At 35.3% G+C, this 12,188-nt stretch overlaps 1 protein-coding gene across 3 annotated transcripts; it reads left to right on the forward strand.

The window, feature by feature from the left end:
- Positions 1–259: 259 nt before the first annotated feature.
- Positions 260–10,479, forward strand: LOC107762360 (digalactosyldiacylglycerol synthase 2, chloroplastic-like). Of its 3 annotated transcripts, none has more exons than XM_016580713.2 (5): positions 260–444; positions 2,234–2,602; positions 3,834–4,097; positions 5,645–5,994; positions 9,696–10,479. In XM_016580713.2, the coding sequence occupies exons 2-5, from the start codon at positions 2,321–2,323 to the stop codon at positions 10,183–10,185; spliced, it is 1,386 nt and encodes a 461-aa protein (XP_016436199.1). In that variant the 5' UTR covers positions 260–444; positions 2,234–2,320; the 3' UTR covers positions 10,186–10,479. The 3 variants fall into 3 exon arrangements, with proteins under 3 accessions (XP_016436199.1, XP_016436201.1, XP_016436200.1); XM_016580715.2 differs by having other exon boundaries at positions 2,242–2,602; XM_016580714.2 differs by having other exon boundaries at positions 406–536.
- The last annotated feature ends 1,709 nt before the right edge of the window (positions 10,480–12,188 follow it).

The raw sequence follows: 12,188 nt of genomic DNA on the forward strand, positions 1-12,188 counted from the left end.
TGTTAAATTTAGAAAGAAATTATTCATTTTAAAATTAACTTAAAAAGGAAACAGGTTCATTGTTTTTGAACAAAGAAGTAGTATTTTCGAACGGCCCCTCTCTTCTCGTTATGCCTCTTTCTTTCTCCAACGGAAATAAAACTAACGCCAACTTCCCTTTCATTTCCTTCATCACTCCACGTGCCAAGCGCGTGCCTCATTTTCCCTCTTGTTAATTTTTTTTTATTTATTATTCGTACAACAACTATTGCCACTTCCTATATTCCTCCTAATTATTCGCATCTTTCCAGCTGATCCTACCTCTTAAATCAGTATTCTTGTCTCTCATTTTCATTGTATACATCTTAATTTATTTATTACCCTACCACCCACCTACTAATTGTTCTTGAACAAAATTCTCCTGACCTGCAGAATTCTTCAACCTTGTCATTGGAGAAAATTAAGGCGAGTTGCTAAAAAAAACCCATGTTCAATCTTGGGTATCTTTTGTTGTGGTGTTTTCAGCTTACCAACAACTTATAATGCAATAATATGATGTGGGTTGTGTCTGTTTTCTTATGTTCTATTCCCTGTCCCCTTCTTTCATATTGGTTCAATGGTTCAAGTTTATCTATATGTATATATTTGTGTATACATGTATGTTTTTTTGTGTATATATGTTTTTGGTTATCATTTTATCTATACATGTATAATTTTTTTATCCAAATCATCTTGCGTGCACCTCTAACTATTCCGCCTCGTACATGTTGACTCCCATCAACACATGTACCGGGTAATTCTGCCAGCCAAGACTTAGGCAGTTGAGACGAAATCACTCACCTAGTGTTTTTGACCTTCGATATTGGTTCAAGCTTATGTTTTGTCTTTGTTGAGAAAAGACAGAATTTCAGTTTCTGTATAGGGGTATTTTTTGTGTGTATATTGACTTTGTTTTAGGTATTATGACACTTTTCTGACTAAAGGTTTGAACTTTCATCAATTCTTTTATGGTATGAATTATTTTGCTTTTTTTCAATGTGTTCGAGCCGTGTAAGCAGCCACTAATGCTTTCATTAGGATTTGCTGTCTACATCACACCCCTTAGGGTGCGGCCCTTTCCCCGACCCTGCGTGAACATGGGATGCTTTGTGCACGGATTGCACTTATTTAGCAATGTATTTTGTCTTTGCAGAAAAGAGAGAATTTAGTTTCTTTATATGAGGTTCTTGAGTATATATTGACTTTGTTTTTGGTATTATGAAACATTTCTAACTGAAGGTTTGAGGTGAAGTTTCTTCAGTTCTTTTATTGTATGAATTATGTTGCTTATCTTCGATATGGCAAGTGCTAGCTCTGTTATTTGTCTTTGGAGCAAAGAGAGGATTTGGTTTCTTTAAATGGGTGTTAGTGTATTTATCTTGGGCATTATGACACATATCTATCTGAAGTTCTGGACTTTCTTTAGTTCTGTTAGCTGAAGTTCTGCACTTTCTTTAGTTCTGTTAAACAATGAATCTTATTATTATTTTTTTCCAATATGGCAAGTACAAACAAGTATTGTTAGGATTCAAGATATTTCTTGTTGAAGCCATGTCTTTGAGATTTCTGTGTATTAGAAAACGTTATACTTACTAGGAAGGTAAAAATGAAAGTATAGAGCTTTTAGTTTTGCTTACTTAGTCAGAGGGGATGGAGTGTTTGTGCAATGAGTTCAACTTAGCCATTATTTTCGACATGGAATATAGATATACATGTAAAAACTCACTAAATCTTCAACAAATATTAAATTCTGAATCCATAATTTCAAAAGTACAATAAGTTCAATGCTAAGAATTTAGAGGCTAAACTCATCAAATTTAAATTTTTGATCTGCCTCTGCTTGTAGTTCATTCACCTAAAATATGCAGTAGCTTGAATAACTAAGGTGAAACTAACTATTTTCTTAAAATTTGAGCAAAAGTCAGTGGTGATAGAACAACACTACTGCTTGGTACCAAGTATATATGACTTGAATCTCTTTTTTACCACGTTTCTTTTGCACCATCTTCTTTTTTATGCTTAAGAAATCATCATTCATAATGTTTTTAAGTCTTTTGCATTTGATATAGATCTTTTACAGCGTACTTCTTCTGTTCAATCAAACTTTTCTAAAACTTCTCTGTTTTTGTTCGATATCTTCCAATGGTCCTTCATTTAAAACATGTATGAGTCCTTATGTATTTGATAAAGTACTGATTAGTATCTTTAAATTCAGCTGTGCAGGTCAGTGTATGAAATTTCCCTTTCCTGACTCTAGGTGGCATGTGAAGAAGCCAGAAATAATCTGACTCTACCTCAATAAATGGATAAAAAACATCACATCGCCATATATACCACTGCAAGCATTCCTTGGCTAACTGGAACTTCCGTCAATCCTCTCTTTCGTGCTGCATATCTTGCGAAAGATGGTGCGCAAAAGGTTACCTTGGTGGTTCCTTGGCTGCCATTGAAAGATCAGGAACATGTGTTTCCGAACGGTATCAAATTTAGTTCACACTTGGAGCAGGAAAAGTGTGTCCGTCAGTGGTTGGAAGAGAGGACTGGTTTTGCATCAAATTTTAGCATACGTTTTTACCCTGGAAAGGTAAATGCAGAATTATTTCAACTTATCGAAAAAAGAACTAGTACAGTCAAGCCTTTCTATAACAGCATCGCTATATAACAGTCATTCACTATAAAAGTAAAATCTTTTATCAAACCAATTTTCATACTATGTTATAATATATGTTCTCTATAACAACACTTCACTATAACAACCAAAAAAATCTGAAACAAATGAGGTTGTTATAGAGAGATTTGCCTGTAGTATCATTTCAACGAACATCAATGATAAGTGCAAATTTCATGTCTCATTTCTCCCACCAATTCGTGAGATATATTTAGTACTACACATACTTCAGCTTGTGACATATATAGGTATATATGTGTGTCTGTATCATACAATGTAGTACTGGGAATTACTGAATTTATTCAATGATAATTGCACTGATGTTTAATTTGGCATATTTGTAGAGGTAAATCAAATTATTTAACATGCCACTTTTTCTTTCTTCTGTTCTATCGTTTACTCTTTTTCTTCCCCTCATCCCTAGCAGATTTAGATTGGGAGTGAGGGAAGCTGCTTTAAAAGCGTTTAACATGTCATATTTTTCCTTCTAGAAATTTTAAGTTTCTCTCAGAATTACAATTTGCCACCAGTTAGTTCTTAGAAAACATCCTAGTGTTTACTTGCCTTTGAAAGTTGCACACAAACTCCAAGCTTCCGATCTTCAATTGTTTCTCTTTCGCATACTTAGGGGAATGGAGAAATTGAAGTTTTGTAACTTAATGAAGTCATTTGTTTCTTTTTAAAATTTGTTTTGTATTTTTTCCAGTTTTCTTTAAATTTTTGTAATTTAATGATGTCTATAGTATGAGAATAGTTGATTTAGACTGCTGCAAGAAAATTTGAGTTCCCTTTTGTGCATATTTCTGGAATCGGTAAAGAGGGGCTTTTTAGCTTTAAAATCATTTGGTTCTTGACAATATGCATCGTGATAATTTTGTTGTTATCTCAACTGACTGTCTGTTGCATTTGGTATTCACTTTGTATAGCAACAAATCATTATGTTATCTTCTTCCAACCTCCTGCTTTCATTTTCTTCTAAAATTAGTGCTATTTCATCAATAATAATGTTTTGATATGAAATCATGGAAGATCATTTCATATTGCAAATTATTCTATTCAATCTGTTTTCATTTATCTGTATTTGTAATTTTGCAATGATAATTTCTGGCAAACTTGTTGAGGAAAAACTGGGATTTCTGCATTGCAGTTTTCTCTGGAAAAAAGGAGCATTCTTGCTTTAGGGGACATCACAGTAATCATTCCAGATGATGAAGCAGATGTTGCAGTCCTTGAGGAGCCCGAGCATCTTACATGGTTTCATCACGGAAAGAGATGGAAAAAGAAATTTCGTTTGGTTGTAGGAATTGTTCACACCAATTACCTGGAATATGTAAGGAGAGAAAGGAATGCCGTGCAGGCATTTTTCTTAAAACAGATAAATAGCTGGGTTGTCGATATTTATTGTCACAAGGTATGATTCTAGTTCATTTTAGTTATCTCATTTGTTGGTTATGATGATCTAGATTTCGTGTGTGGAAGGGGGGAGGGCAGTAACTGGTATGAATTGTTTTCAGCTAATTTAGGTGAAATATAACTCTTTGAAATCACTGTAATGCAGTGTTGTGAAGAGCGTGAAGCGAGAAAAAACGACAAACCCCATTTCGCTTAAAGCGAGAAGCGAGAAGCGAAGCGCTCGCTTTTTTGAAGTGAAGCGAAATTTTAAAAAAAAAGTAAAAAAATATTGCATAGACAACACATGTAATTGTAAGCAAATGTTCAATACTTCTCTGTTAATAACTGGAATTCTCTGTTAATAACTGGAAAAATTGGGCAGTAAAATTCTGGAAAAATTGGGCAGTAAAATTCTGAAAAAAATTCGCCAGCATTTCGCTGCTTTTTGGACGTTTAGAAAGAAAAAGAATAATAATAAGAAGAAGAAGAAGAAGAATGGAAATCAGAAGTTCAGAACATACCTGTTGAAGTCTTGAACTTGAAGTTGAAGAAGAAGAAGAAGAAGAAGAAGAAGAAGAAGAAGAACAACCCTAGTTGATGATTTGAGATTCTTTAAGAAATCAGAAGTAGATGAAGAAGAAGTCGCTGCTGTTGGAAGTTGAAGAATACTAGTCGCTGTTGTTGAAGATCAGTGTTTAATCCAAAAAACTTAGTTTTTAATAAAATAGGGTTGGGTATTTTAATACAGAGAAGCGGACGCTTCTTCTCTTCGCTTCGCTTTCCCCGCTTCTCGCTTTTTACAGAGAGGCGGTCGCTTTTACTGACCCGAGTCGCTTCAGCTTGCTGAAGCAGCGGCCTTTCACGCTTTGCCTCGCTTCTCGCTTAAAGCGATGAAGCGAGCGCTTTTTTAAACACTGCTGTAATGTGGGATTATTTATGTTCTTTCTTTTGGTTAACCACCTTAAGTTTCAGATACCACTGCGGAGTTCTGAGCAAACTTCCTTTATCTAGGAAAAGAGTTCTTAAGGTATAGAAAAAGAGTTCTTAAGCTAGAGATAGTTCAAAAAGTCCCTGCTTTAATTTGTCATTTGCACAGGGCAACATAATAATGCCTTGTTTTCGCTTGAAATATGATCTCATCCAGAAATAGGCCACTTGACTGCTAGAAATGCTGGTTAGGTTGAATGCCACCAAACAACTGTCATGCTCTTTAAAGTTCTTTAGGTCGGCCACTGGAACAAAGGAAAAGCAGCACATACATTGTTCTTAATATTAATACATAGAATTGGCTATTGTCATCCATCTGTCTGCATCTTAACATTTTGCTTTTTATGCAGCCTAGATGTAATGGAAGTGAGAAATTAATGCTCTTCCACCAGTATATGGTATAGGATGGTGGCAAACATATTGGTTTTATCTTGACAGACAAATTCAGACTGCTTTATAAATCTGAAATTACTTCATTAGACTTAATGGCCGTACTTATGGTTATAGCTGCGATCATGATTTTCTCATACTTGATGTGGAATGGCTTAAGTAGTTATAATTACTTGCTCTAAATGGCAGGTCATCAGGTTATCTGCTGCCACCCAGGATCTCCCAAGATCTCTGGTCTGTAATGTGCATGGAGTCAATCCAAAATTCCTTCAAATTGGGATGAAAACAAGAGAGAAACAGCAACATGATAACCAAGCTTTCAGCAAAGGTGTCTACTACATTGGTAAGATGTTGTGGAGTAAAGGTTACAAGGAGCTACTTAGACTCTTACGTGATCATCAAAAGGAACTTGCTGGACTGGAAATCGATTTACACGGTAGTGGTGAGGATTCTGCTCAAATTGAGGCAGCTTTTAAGAAGTTGGAATTGGCAGTTAAGGTACATCCAGCATGTGATCATGCAGATCCCTTATTTCACGAGTAAGTGCCTCCAAAAGATAACAACTACTATCAAACTTTTTCCTCACCCTTGTTATTTATCTGGAGGGGTTCCGTGGGGGTAATTCCTCCAATTGTGGGTGTGCATCTACTGTATCTATTTAGACGTCTTTTCTTTTTCTCTTGTCCTTTTGGTGCAAAGGGAGGAACCATTATGACCGAGACGACTTGATTAATTGATGTTTTTGAGCCTCTCATTCACTTTGTAAATACTTTTGATACCATTTGGTGTGTTAGTAATGAAATAAACTTGATTTAAATAAAAATATTCAATAACCAAGGGAGGTAGAGATAATGCCATTGGTATTTTTTTATGTGGACCTACGCATACAATTTAGAAGCTTTAGGCTTGGTTGTGGTTCTGCATTCCCATCCTATGATCCCTAATTGCCTCTGCTTTATTTTTTCGATACTCAACAAAATAACAAAACTTATCTATAGATGATGTTTAAGATATATGTTAGATGTATATATAGTTAGTACTTTTGATGCTTGGTGACGTTTTCACTATAGCAATCGTATAAGTGGCAGTTACCATGATCCACTGTTGCCCTATCCTATCCAACTCTCAGTTGTGTTATTAGACATTGTTAACTCTGGAAAAGGTAAAAATAACTCAACTTCAGAATGCAAGTGAACTAGAACAAGTTTCAAAAACTCGAGCTTCTTTTAAAGCCGATTTCCTTTAGTTCTATAAGACACTTCCATTGTTGCACATTTGTACATCTTGGTTTGATTTTATTCTTAGATATTTCACGAAAAGTAAGGTTATTCCACATAATAGAAAACAAAAGAGTTGCATGCTTCCAATTTTACTTTTTATTACAACAATTTCAATTTTCAGTTTTCAAAAACTCTTGTCTGCCTCCGTGTTCCATCAGTTAAGTGTGAGGAACACATTTGGGATTCTCATCTTAATAATGGTGTCAACTCAGCACTGAAAGATGGACATCCAAATATGGGATGAAAGGGAGTATATGATTCGGAAATTGCAGCAGCTGGTTGTACATTTTGCTAGAAACACGGTTGAGTGATTTGATAGTTTCAGGTGTCTGAATTGTCTTTTTAAGGTAGCGTATTAGTGTAGGATCTGGGTGGGTAGAATCAAGAGCTGTCTAGAGCTGTCAAAACAGGCTAGCCCAGCCCAAGCCTCATGGGCTTTTAAATTTGGTGGGCTAGGGCGGGCTGCCACATGAATGGGCCTTAAAATGGTTAGCCCAACCCAGCCCAAGAGAGCCGCGGGCTAGCACGGGCCGGCCCTTCAATTTTTTTTTAGAAAAAAGAATTTCTTTAAATCCTTAAATAGTTTTTCGTGACATAGTCGATTAATCATGTAAACAACTTCTGTTTGCTTAGAGCGTACAAAAACTTGATATTTGACGAGGAATCTCGTAATTGAAATGCAAATTTTCTATATCTTTAGCTCTTCTTTTTTAAAGTTACATAAATATTTTCTTGATGCTTTTCTTTCATTTTCCTCAGATTCAGGGATTGTTTCAATAAGTTTATATGTTGAGGTTTTTTAACTTAGGATTAACATCATTTATTGATTTCATCATTATAGTCCATAAATTTTTTAAAAGTCCTGAAATTTGCTAGTGGTCAATTTTATTTTTGTGTATTTAAAATTATTTTTTTCTATACTAAAGAGCAGTTTAAATATTAATAATATATTAAAGTAATCCAAACTGATCATTGGCCACTTAAAGTAGTATTTTCTTTTGAAAAACGATTATTATTGGCCACCTAAAACTTTTCGAGTTCGTTATTAATTAAGCAAAAGAAACACTAATTTTGTCATATTACATGCATGCCAAAAATCTAAATTCTAGTTGATATGGAAGGTAAAATGAGCAATCTAGGGTTGGGGAATGGGGATTACAGTTAATAGTTTTTTTAGTTTTTACTCTTTTTAAATATTAAATATTTAATAGTAAATTAATTTTTGGCTCACGGGCCGGCCCAGGCCCAGCCTCGGTCAAGCCTCAAGGGCCAACGGGCTGACTTGGGCCGGGCTTATAAGCCTTAGTTTTAAATGGGCTAAAAAAATCCTAGCCCAACCCTACCCAAGTAGCGGGTTGGGTTGGGCTGGCCTCACGGGCCAAACCCATTTTGACGGCTCTAGTAGAATCTTTTACTTCTCTTACTGAATAAATGTGAAGGATACTTATATTGAATTTGGAAATACTTTGAGTTGGTTTGAAGAGTTTAAAAAGAAGTAAAAATGTTCTCAGCTCAATGCCAGTTAAGTAATTAGAGACTCGCATTGCTAGAAAGAAAAATATACTTTCCTGGAGTCTGTGTAATCTGCATTCCAAGTGCGACGTTCCTAAGTACCTAGCTCTGCCATTACCCCCACCCTGGACACCCGAAAAGGAAAAGAAAAATAAAGAAAGGAAAAGAGTAGAGAATTGATGAAGGAAGCTCAAAGGGGAGGATGCAGAAATCCAATTGTATCCAAGCTCCAAGGCTCGTTCCGCTCCTTGGGTTGTTCAAACTTACCAAACTGAAACATTTTAGTAACCAAAGGAAGGGAACACAATCGAGACACCAATACTAGTGGCGAGTGAGACTAAATTTGGGATTCAAGAAAAAGTCAAGGTCATTTAGGACAGATGGAAACATGTTATGGATCTATTCTAGTTAATCAATCAATCCCTCATTCTTCCCTTGCTTCTGGACACTTTAGATAGATTTTAATTGGAAAGAGAGTGAGGAATTACCTCTGTGGTTTGACTGCAGGGATTCCAGTTGTCTTGTATAAGAGGACAACAAAACTATTGAATCACAGGTGACTCACAACAGAACTATTGATGTCTAAAGGCATTCATAAATGACTTCTTCCTCCTTCTTAATACTCTCTGATATGGATCGTGACCTCACAACTGGGAAGGAGTTGGCTTAAAATCTCAGGTATTGGCAGAATTTCACTCACATAGATGCTTGTTCGCTGCAGATAATTGTGTTGGATGAACAATGACCTCGTGACGATCTTGTCGTATGATGCAACAGCTGCTTCATCACATTTCTTGCTTAGGAGCTAACAGGTTGTTACCCAGGAAATTATAAAGGACGAAGGTCCGGGACTGGTCTGAGGGTTGATATGAAAGTATTGGACAATGAATTTATCCCTGCTTTTAGGATTCTTTGGTATCATAGGGTTGACGGAACAACACCACTGCATTCTTAAATTGGCAAAAGCATAACAGAAGGTGCAACGTTCATCGACTTGAAAACATTGCAATTTAACCACGGAGTATAACTTGTGGGAAACTAGAAATCATTCTAGAACGCAGTACATCTTAAGCTACACAAATATATAAATGGTGGAAGCTGCAGAATATCTAACACCATAAGTGGACTCATGAAACTTCCCAATTTAAATCATTTCCACTTTTAGGAATTCATAAGATTACCAAAGTGCTTCCTACTATCCTCAGTGCGCATAAAGTAGCATAGTAGCAAGTAGTTTCCTACTGCATCAATTCTTGTTCTTTCTTTACATGTGCTATGTACCTTGAGAATTTGAGTTCCCTTACTTTTAACACATAATGAAAGTTTGCTGAATGAAGCGTTAGAGACACTGAATTTATGTACTTTGACTGTAGGTGTTGTTTTTCATTCTCATATCATCAACAAATGACAATTCATTTTTTTTTATTTGTCTTTTGTTTTGACTTCAGCTATAAAGTGCTTCTTAATCCAAGCACCACGGATGTAGTTTGTACAACCACAGCTGAAGCACTAGCAATGGGCAAAATAGTTGTATGCGCCAACCATCCATCAAATGAATTCTTTATGCAGTTCCCGAATTGCAGAACATATGATGACGGTGAAGGGTTTGTTAAAGCTACACTCAAGGCATTATCCGACGAGCCTGCTCCACTGGCTGATAAACAAAGGCATGAACTTTCTTGGGAAGCAGCAACCGAGCGATTTCTGGAAGTAGCACAGCTGGACATCACGCCGATGAGGAAATCATCAAAGACTACTTCAAAGTCTTTTCTCTCGACATCCTTAAGTTTAAAGAAAAAATTTGAGGATGCATCAGCGGGGGTACATTTCGTGGGGACGGGATTTCTGAGTTCACAACCGAATGAAGAGCAATGTAAAGAGCTGGGATTGGCTATTCCTTCAAAGAAAAAGGGATTTTCTTCTGGAAGGTGGATCTGAGGCGCATCCTCTGCAGGCTGGTTTCTCTATTAATACTGTTAACATCTCTACTTTTTGACAGCAACAATATTTGAGTTTCTTTCTATTGATAATCATGGGATTTTGCTGTTCCATTGCAAGGATTAGTTTTTATTTTTCTGGTTGTTGTTGTACAGACTCTTTTGGCTCCCAAATGAGCTTTGTTTTTTTAGAGAGGACAAATCAACTCCTTGTATATACTATATAGGATGTAACTTATATCCACTGACAGTGTAATGAAAACTTTACATTAATCAGTGCAATTTATTGGTCCAATCACGCATAGTTTTCTTGTCTTCAGCCCAGTGCACTAAGCTCCCGCTATGCGCGCGGTTCAGGGAAAGGTTAGATCACAAGAGCATATTGTATGCAATCTTATCCTGCATTTCTGCAATCATGCATAGTCAATGGCGGATCCACGTACATGATTGTGGGTGCTGAAGCACCCATTGCTCGTCACACGTAACTTGCATTTTGTACAGATAATGGTTAATAATAGCGAAATACCTATAATTAGCACCCATTAAGAATGAACGCTGATGGTGCTCCGATCTTTGTGACGGAAATGGAGTAAAAGACGCAGGATCCTTTTACTTTCTTTCCTTTTTTACTTTTTTTTGCTGCTTTCCTTTTTTACTTTCTTAGTTTCTTTTACTGTGAATTGCTTCCATTTCATTCTTTACCAATTTTAATAATATTTCCTAGACCTGTTATCGCTTATCTTTCAACAGAGTGTCCTTTTTTTTTTTAGCAACAGAATGTACTTTTTCTTTCTCATTGCGTTGTGGTGATCACCCTTCACTTCCAACCAAGAAGTTGTGAGTTCGAGTCACCCCAGGAGCAAGGTGAGGAGTTCTTGGAGGGAGGGAGCCGAGAGTCTATCGGAAACAGTCTGAGGTAGAGGTAAGGTCTGCGTACACACTACCCTCCCCAGACCCCACTAGTGAGATTATATTGGGTTGTTGTTGTTGTATTTGCTTCTCCTTTTTAGTTTCTTTTATTCCCTTGTTACTTTCTTTCCCACCAAACCCCATCTTCTAAAATAATCAAAAGCTCCTCTCTTCTCCCACAAAAAATAAACAAATAAACTTGAATCTAAAGCTTTTATTGGCGAAACTTAAGTTATCTTTTTTTTTTTTAATTCTTATTGATTTGAGCAGTTTTAATTTCACCTCTCGTTTTTTTCATTTGACTTTTGAGACTGAAAGTACTCAATTTTATATTTATTTTTGTTGATTTTTTTTCTTCTTTTTGATAAGTTTATTTTTATTCATTTGTGTAATAAAATCAATATTTCCAATTTATGTCAATCTAGACTTGTCAATAAATATTGTGTAAATAATAATGCTTTTATTAATCATTTTTAAAGTATGAAAAGTTCGAAGATAAATGTAAATATATTGATACTTTAATAATCATATTTAATGTAATTTAAGTGTAAATATTTTTATCATATGTGATTTAAATAGTTAGGCACTTATGCATTATAGTTGCAGCCAGTGGTTGAACTAGAATTTCTATTAATAGGAGTAAAAATATAAAGAAGTAAATATACAATTTTTTATGAATATGAGTAAAAATATAAAAAGATAAATATACGAAAAAATTAAGGGAATTCAACATATATATATATATATATATATATATATATATATATATATATATATATATATATATAGCAACTCTATACTAAAAGTATTGGAATATCCATTATATTAAATGAACTAGCAAATATTGTTCCCCCTGTGTGACAATGTATTTGAACGTTATTTTGTCCTATAATTGCAAATTCACGAGAGCCTGTCAGCACTGATTCTTTCTCTTTTTTCTTTTGTTTTTTTTTATATTTGAATTTTGTAGTATAATTTATGAATTAAACATGCCAACAAGCCTTAAATTATAACGTTTTGGAGTTTGTCGTTAGCGGTGACTGAATATTGTTGGAGCAATATTTTCATTTAATTCTGATGAGTTAAAAACCAGAA

This window comes from Nicotiana tabacum, chromosome 23 (assembly GCF_000715075.1).
Source record: "Nicotiana tabacum cultivar K326 chromosome 23, ASM71507v2, whole genome shotgun sequence".
NCBI classification, from domain to species: domain Eukaryota; kingdom Viridiplantae; phylum Streptophyta; class Magnoliopsida; order Solanales; family Solanaceae; genus Nicotiana; species Nicotiana tabacum.